This window comes from Pongo abelii, chromosome 1 (genome assembly GCF_028885655.2).
Source record: "Pongo abelii isolate AG06213 chromosome 1, NHGRI_mPonAbe1-v2.0_pri, whole genome shotgun sequence".
NCBI classification, from domain to species: domain Eukaryota; kingdom Metazoa; phylum Chordata; class Mammalia; order Primates; family Hominidae; genus Pongo; species Pongo abelii.
Window position 1 is genome coordinate 212,678,805 of NC_071985.2, and position 16,551 is coordinate 212,695,355.

A 16,551-nucleotide genomic window follows, 5' to 3' on the forward strand; every position below is an offset into this window, starting at 1 on the left:
TGTAAAGACACTAATGAATTAATTTTGTAATATTTGTATTTTTTTATTTTTAAAATTAATGGGTATTGTACAAGAAGAATGATTAGAAACTGCTTATTACAGTTAACAAATTCATAAACCATCTTAAACAGGAGGACCCGGTTGCATTCTCTAGACCAAACAGTTTTTTATGGAAACTGGAGTCCAAGGAAGTGCTTCAGGGGCCACATGGATCCCAGTTTAATGAGAACAGCTCCAATTTCTGTTTCTATTAAATTGGCATTCCAAACAAATTTTTGTTGCTAAAATTGGTTCTACTTCACTGAAGAAGAAAAAAATAAAAACTGTTCTTCTAGAATATTTCCTATAATTGACTTGTGGTCCCTTATGTTACAGCCTACAATTGATGAAAAAATTCAGCTGGTACCTAAAGCACAGCTAGGCAGCTGGGGAAAAGGCAGCAGTGGTGGAGCAAAGGCAAGCGAGACTGGTAAGTGTGCGTGTCCCTTCTCAAACCTGGCTGTGGCTTGTTAGCATTGGCCTCACAGCGCATTCCCATGGTCATCGAATGATGGTTTTTGGGAAAGATGTGTAGACTAATCATGCCTAAAATTTTATTGGTAGCCCTTTCCTTTCAACATAGATCCTTTCTCAGGCTCCTTAAATAATTTTAAGTATTTTTTTAATTTCAGTTCATTCATTTAGACTATTTAATTAAGACCTTTATTTTTTTTTTTATTTTTATAGATATATATATGTATTTTTTTTTTGAGATGGGATCCCGCTCTGTCACCCAGGCTGGAGTGTAGTGGCATGATCAGAATTCACCACAGCCTCAACCACCTAGGTTCAAGCAATCTTCCTGCCTCAGTCTCCTGAGTAGCTGGGACTACAGGTGCACGCCATCACACCTGGCTGATTTTTTTTTTTTTTTTTTTTTTTTTGTTAATTTTTTGTAGAGATGGAGTCTCACTGTGTTGCCTAGGCTAGTCTTGCACTCCTGGGCTGCAGTGATCCTCCCACCTTGGCCTCCTGAGTGCTGGGATTACAGTTATGAGCTACACTCAGCTGCTAAGACCTTAATTTTTTAGGTTCCCTTTTTGTTGTTGTTCACAAATTTAATATAGCTAGAGAAATTACTGGGACCCCAAATTAAAAGAGAAACTCATTATGCTCATAAAAGAATCTTAATATGCAGAGCATTTACTATAATTTTAGGGAGCTGTAAAAGAATAAAGAAACATTGTTCAAAATCTTTTTCGAAAATCAGATTTTGAGAGATTTGACCTCAGGACCAAAGATGTTTGGATCTCACAAACACATCTTACTAGCTGAGGAAGCCCAATGGAAAGAACAAAAAATTCAATGTGAACCTACTTCCCATATGTCCCTTCTACTAAGTAATTTCAACCTTTTTTTCTTTAAATTTTAAAAAATGTCATTATTCAGTAAAACCCACATGGCATATTTGTGCACAAATGAGTTTGGAGCATTTGTGTTGGTTAGCTTTGTTAAAGTTTTGTTCTGTTTTCGCTTGCCTTCCTCCTCCTATATGCCACTCCCACCCCTGTTTACTATGTTTTTAAAGGAACCAATGGTTGTAATAAATAAAGACTTCTAAACTCTATTATGTGCAAATTCCCTCTAACACTTTGCTTCTCAGAATATGGTAGAGGGACCAGGAGATGGGCATCACCTAAGCTTGTTAGGAATGCCTGGTCTCAGGCCTCACCTAGGGATGCAGATGACTGATTATTTGCATTTTAGTCATGTGATTTGTATTTTTTTCTAAATCCTCGACATGTATAGATGCCTTACGGTCAAGTGCTTCCAGTTTAAACAGATTCTCTGCCCTGCAACCTCCAGCACCCTCAGGGTCCACGCCATCCACACCTGTAGAGTTTGATTCCCGAAGGACCTTAACTAGGTGAGAACCCTGCTTTTTATGTCTACTCAAGGCTGGCCCGCTTGCCAGTACATGTGGCAAAATAGGAACAAGGGTTTTGATAGTAATCCTTATGGATGCATTCCTTTTATTCCTAAAGTTGATTTCTTTAATCTTCATACACTATAATTTCTAAGATAGGAACATAATTGGGTGGTGGATTTGGGATGGGATGGGAAGGAAGGGATTCTTAAGAAAGCTAGGCCCACCCAAACAGCCCTGGAGGCATGTCTAGGGGCTCCCCAAGCTAATCCTCCAGATGTTCTAGAAGCACCTAGCATTCTCAACCATGGGAATTAAAGAACATGACAATCCACCCATACATTTCTCTGTCACACTCTTCTTCATGTTATATTTGAGGTTGTCCTTCAGTTTTTGCTAGTCTCCATATTTCACTGTCTTTCTACTTTTGCTTTTCTAGGATTGATACAGTCAAGTATCCTGTTGGCTGGTTTACATACAGTGAATGGGGACCCTGTAGTGCAGTCACAAAAAATAACATTTTTTACATAAGCACTTTCAGAACTGAAGTTTCTTTAAGCTCTAAAACTTTTTTTTTTAAATTATTATTTTTTAGAGATGGCATCTTGCTATGTTGCCCAGGCTGGCATTGAACTCCTGGTGTCAAGTGATCCTCCCATCAGGCTTTTTATTATTATTATTGTAATAAGTTTGATTAGGTAGACTTTGTAAACTGTGTTCTTATTCCCTTGACTTCTATTGAAACAAAGTATACTTAGCATAAGCCAGCTTTTCATGATGATTCAGGTTATCATTGAGTATCACTTGTGGCGCTTTGCCCTGTCATAAATGTCCCCTAATGGTTCTGCTTCCTGAGCATTTGTGTGCGTTCTTTCACAATAGTTAGACCATTTTCCTGTCTGAGTCTCTCCTTTTCCCTTTTAATTTGCTGCTTCTGGTCCGCCACGGGCCAATGAACTGTTTGCTCAGCTGGTTAGAATTGTCTAAAAGAAGATGAAATCAGGAAATATGGAGAGTCTCTCTTAAAAGGAATAAAATATATGGTGTTAGCTAATCCAAGACAGCTTCTACTTGATTCTCAAATATTTTCCATATGTTTGAAGATTCTAAATAAAAAGGTATCATTGTATAATTTCTAAGATAGTGATACCATGTTCTTATAATATTTGTTTCCCTTTCATTTATGTAACTCATACTTTTATCATTGTCTTCTTTATTCCTGAAAGATTTTTTAAAACTAAAATAAGAAATTGCCAAAATTAAGGCCGGGCACGGTGGCTCACGCCTGTAATCCCAGCAGTTTGGGAGGCCGAGGTGGGCAGATCACCTGAGGTCGGGAGTTCGAGACCAGCCCGACCAACGTGGAGAAACTCTGTCTGTAATCCTGGCTACTCAGGAGGTTGAGGCAAAAGAATCACTTGAACCCGTAGGCGGAGGTTGCAGTGAGCCGAGATTACGCCATTGCACTCCAACCTGGGCAACAAGAGTAAAACTCCATCTCAAAAAAGAAAAGAAAAAGAAATTACCAAAATTATCACTGACTTTTTTTGAGACAGAGTCTCACTGTCGCCCAGGCTAGAGTGCAGGGGCGCAATCTTGGCTCACTGCTACTTCCTCCTCACAGTTTCAGGCAAGTCTCATGCCTCAGCCTCCCAGGCAGCTGGGATTACAGGCGCCGGCCACCAAACCCGGCTAATTTTTGTATTTTTAGTAGAAACACGGTTTCACCATATTGGCCAGGCTGGTCTTGAACTCCTGACCTCAAGTAATCTGCCCTGCTCGGCCTCCCAAAGTGCTGGGATTACAGGTATGAGCCACCGTGCCCGGCCACCACTGACATGTTAAAGTATTAAATAGTATCCCTTCAGAGAAAAAAGTTCAAACATCTTAATAAATATTCCCTTTAAAGCACTCTTTTACTTGTTTGTTGAATAATTAAACTTTGAAATATAATTGGTGCCTCACACATCTAATGTTATCTGTGAAAAATTCTGGGTACTTTCGGAAAGTCTTAGTGTTATTTTATAATTTGCATATGTAGGGGACATGGGCTTGTCTTTCCTTTGAAAAGTGTTGTTTTGTCTTTTAAGTCGTGGAAGTATGGGCAGGGAGAAGAATGACAAGCCCCTTCCATCTGCAACAGCTCGGCCAAATACTTTCATGAGGGGTGGCAGCAGTAAAGACCTGCTGGACAATCAGTCTCAAGAAGAGCAGCGGAGAGAGATGCTGGAGACTGTGAAGCAGCTCACAGGAGGTGTGGATGTGGAGAGGAACAGCACTGAGGCCGAGCGAAATAAAACAAGGGAGTCAGGTGAGAGACTTGGCTTAAGCAGATGCAGATGCAGATTTGGGTTTTAAATTTGGAAGGAAAAATAAAAAAGAGACTGTGCCTGAGTAGATTTTAGAATCAACACATAATAGCAACACATACCAGCATCTGAAGAGTTAAAGGGCACTCCATAGTTTTATAACAGTTCTCATTCCCTAGGTATGCCTTAGCTAAACAGTTTGTAAATTTTCTCCTTTCTCTATTAAATGTTATGGTGAGGAGGTCCTCCTGCTGTATTTTAAGCAATCTGAATTTCTTACAAGTCCCTGTAACATCCCACACCTGACGTTGCTGTTAGATTGTGTATGCTGTGTAGAGCTCCTCAAATGTGTGAAAATTCTCATTATTGAGCCACTGCAAGACAAACCAAAGAGAAGGTATTAGGTTATCTTTAGTTGACTTCATCTTCTTTGGTAACCTTTTGTTTTTGTATGCATTTAGCGTGTATATACTTAGAGGACGTGCTCAGATAATGCTCTAAAAATTGCTTCATGTATTTAACCTGTGTTTCAGTTTCCTTATCTGTTAAATGGGGATAAGTTGTACTTACCTTTTCAGGATATTATGAAAATTAAATAAGAAGTTAATACATGTAAACACTTAGAACATTACCTGATAAATACAAGGTTTTCAAAAAGTATTAAATGTTGTGATGACGAATATAGCAATGGAAAACAGTTTAAATTGAAGATTATTTTCAGCCTCTTTTAAATATTAATCGTGAAGTAATACCAGTTTTAGTTTTTTAGTATTTATATAGCTTTGTAATTTGTTTCACTATTTAAATTGTTTCTCTTAACTGTAGTCCCTAAATGGATCTCAGAGACAAATTGAAGTGTCTTCTCCCAATTGGTGTAACTTTAGATAATACAGCTTTAGGGACATGTGGCTTTTTTAAAATCTGTGCTAGATACTTTTGAAATATAACAGGATAGGACATGAAAATATCTTGGGTGTAATGAATAATGTAGCACAGCTGCCCTATGTGTTTTTATTGTCTGGTTCATTTGTACATTTACCAGATGCACAGTGAGTGTGAGGCCCTTGATCCGTGTTCTCGGCCTTCAGTCTCCTGAGTCAGAAAGACCTTTTTTTAGTAATTCCACGAAAGACACAAACTGAGAAAGGTGCTATGAAGGAAGGAATTTAGTTCTAAGAGAATACTTAGAGCTATCTGGTACCAAGTAGCTATGTAGAATAGGGGCAAGGGGAGGTTTCCTTCATCCGAAGGACCAGTAGGAATGAAACAGGTTCGTAGGCAGGGATGGGTGTGAAACAGAGGGAAAGAGCACTCCAGACAGGATTACTATGAGCAAAGCTGTAGCAGGAATAGCCACGGTTTGTTCAAGCAGCTGCCCAAGATCAGCGTGGCTCAAGCTTAGTGGCGAGCAGGGCCCTGACCTGTGCAGGATTGTGAAGACCTCATGTACTCTTCATCTTCGAAGCAATGGAGAGCAATCATAATACAGAAAGGAACAAAAAAGCTTTAATTAGGAAAGTTTATCGTGTTCCTAAATCTTGTTTGTTGTTATTGTAGATTATAAAGTTACTTAGTGCAAATCTATTCTAAAACAAAAGTTTTCTGTATTCTGTTTTCATCTATTAAATGTCTTGTAGCTATTAAAATAATGTAATAGCACATAATATTGTCAACCATAATCTCACCATTTTAATAGTAATTTTTATTATTTTTACTTTTTTTTTGGGCCTCACTAATAGCAAAACCAGAAATTTCAGCAATGTCAGCTCATGACAAGGCTGCATTATCAGAAGAGGAACTGGAGAGGAAGTCCAAATCTATCATTGATGAATTTCTACACATTAATGATTTTAAGGTAAGTGAGATTAAAAAAACACACACACACAGTCCTTTGATAGTATATAATAACTTGGTTCTGGTCTAAATCAGGTGTCATTGTGAGCTGATAAGACTTAGGTTGAGTAATCCAAGTCCTACACAATTCAGTTTGCTTAAAGCTGATGCATTTCTGCCAAGTACTCTCTTTTAATTTGATGCTATGATTTACAACATAGAGTGGTGGGCAGAGGGAATGAGTACCAAGCCATCCCCACTAAGGGAAAACCAAATTGACTTCTGTATTAAGGAACAAAAACAACACATTATCATTATGAAGCATTTCTGGCACCCTGTATATAGCTGTCATGGTCTTTTTTTTTTTTTTTTTTTTTTTTTTTGAGACAGAGTCTTGCTGTGTTGCCCAGGCTGGAGTGCAGTGGCACGATCTCGGCTCACTGCAACCTCCGCCTCCCAAGTTCAAGCAATTCTCCTACCTCAGCCTCCCAAGTAGCTGGGACTACAGGCGCCCGTCACCATGCCCAGCTAATTTTTGTATTTTTAGTGGAGGCGGGGTTTCACCATTTTGGCCAGGCTGCTCTTGAACTCCTGACCTCAAATGATCCACCCACCTCGGACTCCCAAAGTGCTGGGATTACAGGCGTGAGCCACCATGCCCGGCCTGTCATGGTCTTTATAATCATTCTGTCATCATTCTCATATTAATCTTGAAATATGGCCAGCATTACTTTTTCTTTATTTCATAAAACTGAGGCATAAAGAAACAAGCAATGTGCCAAGTCAGACAGCCTAAGCCAGAGATTTCAAGACAAGGCTTTGAATTTGCCCTTCTTTAACCCTTACCTTCTCTTTAATCTTCATTTTGAGATAGTAGTGAATAAGACATTTCTACCTGATGTCGTGAACCCTATAGTCTAGTGGCAGAGATAAACCATAAACAAATAACTCCACTAGCAGTTACTTAACTGTAGTTATGATAAATGCTAGTAGACCTATAGGTCTTAGGAGAAATCCATTAATGGGATCTCATTAAGTGATGTGAGGTCAGGAAAGGCTAATCTGTTAAAACAGTCTTATCTATTAAAATACTTGTCAGATACATTAACTACTTTTGCTGCTTTGGCACTATATTATTAAAAATTCTTTCAAGATTACTTGTTTTCTTGGCCGGGTGCAGTGACTCATGCCTGTAATCCCAGCACCTTGGGAGCTGAGGCAGGAGGATCACTTAAGCTCAGGAGTTTGAGACCAGCCTGGGCAACATGATAAAGCCCCGTCTCTACAAAAAATACAAAAATTAGCCGGGTGTGGTGGCACGCATCTGTAGTCCCAGCTACTCAGGAGGCTGAGATGGAAGGATCACTTGAAGCCCGGGAGGCAGAGGTTGCAGTGAGCCAAGATCATCCCACTGCATTCCATCCTGGGTGACAGAGTGAGACTGTCTCAAAAAAAAAAAAAAAAATATTACTTGTTTTCTTAACAGTGTAATCATCATGTTTCTATATATAAAAATCACCTTGGTTATCTATAGTTCAATTTTCTAAAGCCTTCAAGCCTCTGAAATTCTTCAAAATTCAGAAGAAGTAGAAGGAAGTTTTTGATGATGAGTGAGGTGGAGGTGAGTGCTTTGCAGAAACTATTGGAAATGTACCAAAGTAAATGAACATTAACTGGAAATAGCCAAAGAATACACCTGATGTACTGTGATTCATCAGTTAGCTTCCTGGAAAATTAGGGGTATTCTTATAAATTGGCAGCACAGCCCTTTTCTTGCATGGAAGTAGGGAAATGTGAACGAATTGCAAAAAAATTAGAATGGCCAAGAAAGATGAAATGCCAAGACAGTGAGGAAGAAAACAGTGGAGACTGGCTTCAGATGTAATTTGAAGGATGTACAGAGTCGATGAATAACCCTTTAAAAGGGGAAAAATATGATCCTGTGATGAACTGGAGGTATAGGGAGAAAAAGACTTTAGTAACACCTGAAGAGTACAATAAGAGGACTCTTTGGAGAATCATGAGCCCTGGGCCAGGCTTGCAATACAGAAGGGGCAGAATCGTTGTATCTTTAGAATTTCATTGTGCAGTGTACAAAGCAACTGTGCCTGCAATATAGTTAAAAAAAAAAAAAAAAAAAAAGAACCAGGTATTAACATTGGGCATTTACTGAGGACTTACTCTGCATTGGGTGCTGTTGTACACATTCGGTATGTATTAGTTTGTATCGTCCTCGTAACATTCTCCTGAAGTTGATGTTATTATCATACCCATTTTTCAGATAAGGAAACTGAGGTGCAAAGATGTAAAGCAACTTGTTCAAAATCTTACTGCTAATAAGTGCCAGATTGAAGATTCAAAGCTAAGTTTCTAGCTTCAGAGGAGAAAATGCTTTATCTCATTACCTTTAGGGTATTAGTGTGTCAGGCTAAAGACTTAAAGAGCTGATCTTAAAAATTTTTTTTCCAAATATCTTCCTAGTAGGTGCTATTGTTTTTAAAAGTAATTCAAATTAATATTTATTGAGGGTTTATTTTGTGCCTGGCACTGTGCCAAGTTCTTATATATATATTTTATATACTTTCCTCATGGTAACTCTAAAAAGTTAAGCTCAAGAGATTAAGTTAAACTCCTAAACTCTTAAGGTAGTAAGTGGCAGAGCCAGGGTTCAAATGTACCTCTGTCTGACTCCACCGTGCATGTTTTAGCCTCTATGCTATATATTTATTGAATACCTAAGTGTGCTAGCCACATTTTAGGGGTTATGACTGGTTATACCATATTTGTAGTGAACAACAAAATCTGCTTCCATGGAGCTTACATTCCAGTGGGGAGATACAGACAAGTCTGGCCCTAAAGATAGGTAGTAAATTAATTAATAAACAGTAGCTACCAAAAAAATGTTTTCAGTGCCAAAAACTAAAATTATGTGATATGATGGAGTCAGGGAAGACAGGAAGTATCATTTCAACTAAAAGCTCAAAGACAAAAAGAAGCAATCCATGAGAAAAGCAGATGGGAGGGCAAGGTTATGAACTACAATGACACTGTGAGTATCGTGATATAGCTGGAAGTATTACCCTTGAAAACCAGCGCAAGACAAGAATGCCCTCTCTCACCACTCCTATTCAACATAGTACTGGCCAGGGTAATCAGGCTAGAGAAGGAAGTAAAGCATATTCAGATAGGAAGAGAGGAAGTCAAACTCTCCCTGTTTGCAGATGACATGAACCTGTATCTAGAAAACCCCATCATCTCAGCCCAAAAGCTTATTAAGCTGATAAGCAACTTCAGCAAAGACTCAGGATACAAAATCAAAGTGCAAAAATCACTAGCATCAGTCAAGCTGAAAGCCAAATCTCCAGTGAACTCCCATTCACAATTGCCACAAAAAAGAATAAAATACCTAGGAATACAGCTAACAAGGGAAGTGAAGGATCTCTACAAGGGGAACTACAAACCACTATTCAAAGAAATCAGAGATGACACAAACAACTGGAAAAACGTCCCATGCTCATGGATAGGAAGAATCACTGTCATGAAAATAGCTGTACTGCCCAAAGCAATTTATAGATTCAGTGCTATTCCCATTAAACTACCACTGACATTCTACAAAGAACTAGAAAAAAGTGTTTAAAAATTCATATGGAACCAAAAAAAGGAGCCCAAATAGCCAAGGCAGTCATAAGCAAAAAGAACAAAACTGGAGGCATCACACTGCCCTACTTCAAACTATATCTATCTATATATCTATATCTATATCTATATCTATATATATCTATATATAGATATAGATTTTTTTTTTTTTTTCTTGAGACGGAGTCTTGCACTGTTGCCCAGGCTGGAGTGCAGTGGCACGATCTCGGCTCACTGCAAGCTCCACCTCCTGGGTTCACACCATTCTCCTGCCTCAGCCTCCCAAGTAGCTCGGACTACAGGCGCCCGCCACCACGCCCAGCTAATTTTTTGTACTTTTAGTAGAAATGGGGTTTCACGGTGTTAGCCAGGATGGTCTTGATCTCCTGACCTCGTGATCCGCCCTCCTTGGCCTCCCAAAGTGCTGAGATTACAGGCGTGAGCCACCGCGCCCAGCCTACTTCAAACTATATTACAGGGCTACAGTAACCAAAACAATGTAGTATGGTACAAGAACAGACACATAGACCAGTGGAACAGAATATAGAACCCAGAAATAAGACTACACACCTACAATTATCTTATCTTCAACAAACCTGACAAAAACAAGCGATGGGGAAAGGATTCCCTTTTTAATAAATGGTATTGGGATACCTGGCTAGTCATATGCGGAAAATTGAAACTGGAGCCTTTCCTTATACCATATACAAAAATCAACCAAAGATGGATTAAAATGTAAAACTTAAAACTATGAAGAAGAAAACTTACACAATACCATTCAGGACATAGGCACAGGCAAAGATTTCATGATGAAGATGCCAAAAACAGTGCAGTGAAAGCAAAAATTGACAAATGGGATCTAATTAAACTATAGAGCTTCTGCACAGCAAAATAAACTATCAATCAACAGAATAAACAGACAACTTACAGAATAGGAGGAAATGTTTGCAATATACACATCCGACAAAGGTTTTTTTGTTGTTGTTGTCTTTTTTTTTGTTTTTTGAGATGGAGTGTTGCTCTTGTTGCCCAGGCTGGAGTGCAGTGGCGCAATCTTGGCTCACTGCAACCTCTGCCTCCCGGGTTCAAGCGATTCTCCTGCCTCAGCCTCCCGAGTAGCTGAGATTACAGGCGCCCGCCACTACACCCAGCTAATTTTTTGTATTTTTAGTAGAGATGGGGTTTCGCCATGTTGGCCAGGCTGATCTCAAACTCCTAACCTCAGGTGATCCGCATCCCAAATACTGGGATTACAGGCATAAGCCACTGTGCCTGGCCCCCGACAAAGGTCTTATGTGCAGCATCTATAAGGAGCTTAAACAAATTTATAAGTAAAAAAAAACACACACTAAAAAGTAGACAAAGGACATGAACAGAGAGTACTCAAAGGAAGACATACATGTGGCCAACAATCACAAGAAAAAAAACCTCAATATCACTGATTATTAGAGAAATGCAAATGCAAATCAAAACCACAATGAGATACCATCTAATACCAGTCAGAATGGCTATTATTAAAAAGTCAAAAAACAATAGGTGTTGGCGAGGTTGTGGAGAAAAAGGAACACTTTTACACTGTTGGAGTGTAAATTAGTTCAACCATTGTGGAAGACAGTGTGGCGATTCCTGAGAGACCTAGAGAGAGAAATACCATTTGACCCAGCAATCCCATTACTGTGTATATACCCAAAGGAATATAAATTGTTCTCTTATAAAGACACATGCACACGTATGTTCATTGTAGCACTATTCACAATAGCAAAAACATGCAATCAACCTAAATGCCCGTCAACGATAGAGTGGATAAAGAAAATGTGGTACATAGACACCATGAAATATTATACAGCCATACAAAGGACCAAGATCCTTTCCTTTGCAGGGACGTGGATAGAGCTGGAGGCCATTATCCTTAGCAAACTAATGCAGGAACAGAAAAGCAAATACTTCATGTTCTCACTTATAAGTGGAAACTAAATGATGAGAACACATGGACACATAGAGGAGAAAAATGCACACTGGGGCCTACTGGAGGACAGAAGGTGGAAGGAAAGAGACAGGATCAGGAAAAATAACTAATGGATACTAGGCTTAGTATCTGGGTGATGAAATAATCCGTACAGCAAACCCCCATGACACACATTTACCTATGCAGCAAAGCTGCACATCCTGCACATGTACACCTGATCTTAAAAGTTTAAAAAATATATATCATGATATAGCTAATTGACCCTTTATGCAAACACAGTGAATGAATTCCCATTAGAAGACATTTAATCACTTCCATTTAAATACTGAGGAATGATTTTTATTTATTTTTTATTTATTTATTTATTATTTTTTTTGGAGACAGACTCGCCGTGTCGCCCAGGCTGGAGTGCAGTGGGGTGATTACAGCTCACTGCAACCTCCGCCTCCCGGGTTCAAGTGATTTTCCTTCCTCAGCCTCCCAAATGGCTAGGATTACAGGCGTGTACCACTACACACAGCTAATTTTTGTATTTTTGGTAGACACGGGGTTTCACCTTCTTGGCCAGGCTGGTCTCAAACTGCTGAACTTCAAATGATCTGCCCGCCTTGGCCTCCCAACGTGCTGGGATTACAGGTGTGAGCCACCACTTCCAGCCTGAGGATTGAATATTTGCATTCATTTACAAGTCCTCTTGAAAAGGCATAACAATGATGTTGATTGGCTTAAAATGAGGTTAAAAAACCCACAAGGGGCCAGGTACGGTGGCTCACACCTGTAATCCCAGCACTTTCGGAGGCTAAGGCTAGAGGATCACTTGAGCCCAGGAATTTGAGACCAGCCTGGGCAAGATATCCATCTTTACAAAAAAAAATTTAAAAATTAGCTGGGCATGGTGGCATGCCTGTGGTCCCAGCTACTTGGGAGGCTGAGGCAGGAGGATTGCCTGAGCCTGGGAATTTGAAGCAGCAGTGATCTATAATCATGCCACTACACTCTAGCCTGGGTAACTAACTGAGACCTTATCTCTTTAAAAAAAAAAAAAAAAAAACTAAAAGACCCACAAGGATGAAGAGACCAGGGAATAGACAGAAGCAACATTCTGGAAGTTGGAAATAAGAAGGATGAGTGGTAAATTATTTAACAAACTAAGACTGTCTGTGAGGTACAGATGTGGCCAGAAACAAAAGGGAATTAGTTAGTTAAAAGCATATATAAGGAACATTTTACAGCCGGGCGCGGTGGCTCACGCCTGTAATCCCAGCATTTTGGGAGGCTGAGGCAGGCGACTACCTGAGGTCAGGAGTTTGAAACCTGCCTGGCCAACATGAAGAAACCTTGTCTCTACTAAAAATACAAAATTAGCCAGGCGTAGTGGCTCATGCCTATAATCCCAGCTACTTGGGAGACTGAGGCAGGAGAATCTCTTGAACTTGGGAGGCAAAGGTTTCAGTCAGCCAAGATTACGTCATTGCACTCCAGCCTGGGCGACAAGAGTGAAACTCTGTCTCAAAAGAAAAAAGAAACCATTTTACATGATAATTGTCTTGAATGTTTCAAAAATGGCAATGTCATGAAAAGACAAAAAAGGACGATTTTAGATTAAAGGAATCTGAACAACATCATAACATGTAAAGTCGGGTTCTCAACTGTACTCAGCAACAACAAAAAGCTATATTAGACATTAGGAGACAGTTGTGGAAATTTGAATATGTACTATATATCAAATATTTTTATTGATATTGTAGTAAATTTCTTGGACATTCAGAAAGAAAACAATTGATGAATCTAAATCAAAGTGAAGATATGTAGTTGTATATTGTATGACTCTTTAATTTTTCTGTAGGCTTGAAATTTTGTTAGATAAAAGGTTAATGTGAGGGAGGTATTAAATAAAGGAGCAGGGAGGAAAAAGCGGCAGTGGTGAGACACCTAGATGAGCCTTCTCCCTTCTGCATCAGTTCATCACCCTTCCTACCTACATCCTCCCCCTTCCTACCTACATCCTCCCCCTTGGAAGAGCTACTTTGCTTCAAAGGTTGAACCAAAAGATTGTGAATTCAGGGCACCAGACTAATTTCCAGTAGCTGAGAACAGAGAGATACACTGCTTTATCGGTGTATCAGCAGCTCTGGCTGACCTACTTTCACCCTTCAGACCAAAGATACTGACTTGGCTGGATACTCTATAGTAAACACCAGTTGACAAGCACACATTAAGAAGCATACCACAAGAACTTACTAAAAGAATTTTAATGCTTAACCTAACCGTATCACTTAAATTTAACTTTCATATGAAGGAAGACCTTTTTCATTGAAGACTGTGCAAATATTAACCTACACAGGCACAGTAACCTCTGCTGACACATTAAGGCTTTTGAATCATGACGTTAAATTTCTATTTCGTAATATACCATTTTCAATTTTTTAAATAAGTGATCATAAAATAAGTAAATATTATGTAGAAAAATGCATTTGACTCGCCCTTTGAGTGATGTTTAATAAAATTGTTAAACATGTTAACTTTTTAAAGATGTATCATTTTTAAAAAATTTTTATTTATAAAAACAGTTCTCTGGTAAAAACTGGAAAACCTACTAGACAAATTTGAAAAGGACTGTAATGCTCCTTTTTTGTATGACTTTTAATATTGCCCATATCAGCCTGCAATTTACTGAGCTATATATTATGTTAAACAAATATAAACTTATATATGAAAACTGTCCTGTTCATGGAGTTTTCTACTGATTCTGTTGTAAGTAAAAGATTTTAAAGTTATCTTAACATTCTGGTAACACTATCCAGATTTTGGAGTAAACGTTTGTTTGCTGTTGGAACAGGAAGCCATGCAGTGTGTGGAAGAGCTGAATGCCCAGGGCCTACTGCATGTTTTTGTGAGAGTGGGAGTGGAGTCCACCCTGGAAAGGAGTCAGATCACCAGGGATCACATGGGCCAACTACTCTATCATCTGGTACAGTCAGAAAAACTCAGCAAACAGGACTTTTTCAAAGGGTCAGTATCCTCTTCACGAATGGTATTCAGTTACTAGGCTCTTGGGTACCAGTTTATTTTCAAAGTACTTACCTCTTTAAGTATTTAGTTTTTTCCATAGATGAAAACTGTATCTACTGTAATATGTTGATATGATGCAATTAATATATTGATATGTTGGTTGATGTGATGGCATTTTATAGATTGTGCTGGGGCATAAAGGTTATCTGGAGGTTTTCTGAATATTATTGTTAGATCTCTATCATGATGTAAGTAAGGTAACAGAGACCCCTTAGCCTCAGGGAAACTCTGAGGCCTTTAGCAGCCTATTTACATGTGATCCCCAAATGTTCTTTGAGGAAAAAAGCTTTTCTTTGTGAGAACAATTCTGAAAAATTGTCTTAAATTTAAAAACCTTATTCTTTGAATAAACCATGGTTATTGTGGCTAGGAAGCACTTGTGTGCCCACTCTAGCCTCATGGAGAAGGATATGTAACTCGGTGTTCTTAATGATTTAGTCTATTTCAGGTTGGTTTCATTATGATTCTTGTCAATGGATGGTTTGATAAGGTCTGCCTATCTGCCTGTCATTGGTGGTGAATCCTCATTTGATCAGCTTCTGGTATATTTGTGATATACCATCATCACAAGTACATGGATCAGTTTCCTTGTGGTTCAACCACAAAATCTTACCCAGGCATAGGTTGTATAACCAATGTTTAAAGTGAAAATTGCATTGGTAAAAAATTTTGTTTTAGGAGCCATGTTGTATCAAATATAAAAACAGAGTCACACCCAGCACTGACAGATGCCCACTCTCTAAGGGAATAGCAACTAGGATCTCCTAAGGTCTGGACATTGGATTTACATCTGCCATCTCATCCTCACCTGGACATATGCTTATTGAATTAAATGGCAGTAAGAATTTCTGTACTACTTGTAATTTTCCTCTTTTTTTTTTTTTTTTTTTTTTTTTGGCCAAGCTCATATTCTCATAAATTAAATGCACATGTGATTAAATGCCACTGTATATTTTTCTGTAGTCATTTCACATATGGCAATCCTTTTAGAATAAGGTAACCATTAAATGTCATTGTTGGCCGGGTGCAGTGGCTCACACCTGTAATCCCAGCACTTTGGGAGGCTGAGGCGGGTGGATCACTTGAGATCAGGAGTCTGAAACCAGCCATGGCCAACATGCCAACATCTACTAAAAATTCAAAAATTAGCCCAACGTGGTGGCGTGAGTCTGCAATCCCAGCTACTTGCGAGGCTGAGGCATAAGAATCGCTTGAACCCGGGAGGCAGAGGTTGCAGTGAGCCAAGGTTGCACCACTGCGCTCCGCCTGGCTCAGTCTCAAAGAAACAAAAAAGTCATTGTTGCATTTATTCATTTGACTTTGCAAGCAATGGCGACATTGTCTTCTAGGTCCTAGAAAATTTATACTTGCCCCTAGGACCATTAAAAAGTGTTCTTGCCAGGCGTGGTGACTCACGCCTGTAATCCCAGTATTTTGGGAGGCCGAGGTGGGCAGATCACAAGGTCAGGAGTTCGAGACCAGCCTGACCAACATGGTGAAACCCCATCTCTACTAAAAATATGAAAATTAGGCTGGGCACCGTAGCTCACACCTGTAATCCCAGCACTTTGGGAGGCCGAGGCGGGTGGATCACGAGGTCAGGAGATCGACACCATCCTGGCTAACATGGTGAAACCCCGTCTCTACTAAAAATACAAAAAATTAGCCGGGCATGGTGGCACGCGCCTGTAATCCCAGCTACCCGGAGACCGAGGCAAGAGAATCTCTTGAACCAGGGAGGTGGAGGTTGCAGTGAACCGAAATTGCACCACTGCACTCCATTCTGGGCGACAGAGCAAGACTCCCTCTCAAAAAAGTTTTCTTTCAGG

General features: G+C 39.4%; 1 protein-coding gene and 1 non-coding gene across 37 annotated transcripts in view; one reads left to right on the forward strand and one right to left on the reverse strand.

Annotated features, from left to right (window-relative positions):
- The window catches only part of EIF4G3 (eukaryotic translation initiation factor 4 gamma 3), a 366,672-nt gene that overhangs the window by 321,898 nt on the left and 28,223 nt on the right, over positions 1-16,551 (forward strand). For all 36 annotated transcript variants that reach the window (XM_063719739.1, XM_063719647.1, XM_063719688.1 and 33 more), the window contains 5 exons: positions 376-469; positions 1,789-1,906; positions 3,997-4,217; positions 5,955-6,070; positions 14,490-14,662. In XM_063719739.1, coding sequence (XP_063575809.1) covers positions 376-469; positions 1,789-1,906; positions 3,997-4,217; positions 5,955-6,070; positions 14,490-14,662 — 722 coding nt within the window. The remainder of the gene's footprint in view (positions 1-375; positions 470-1,788; positions 1,907-3,996; positions 4,218-5,954; positions 6,071-14,489; positions 14,663-16,551) is intronic.
- LOC112131294 (U7 small nuclear RNA) lies at positions 14,216-14,277 on the reverse strand. Its single transcript, XR_002913392.1, has one exon. It is a non-coding gene; the product is annotated as a U7 small nuclear RNA (small nuclear RNA).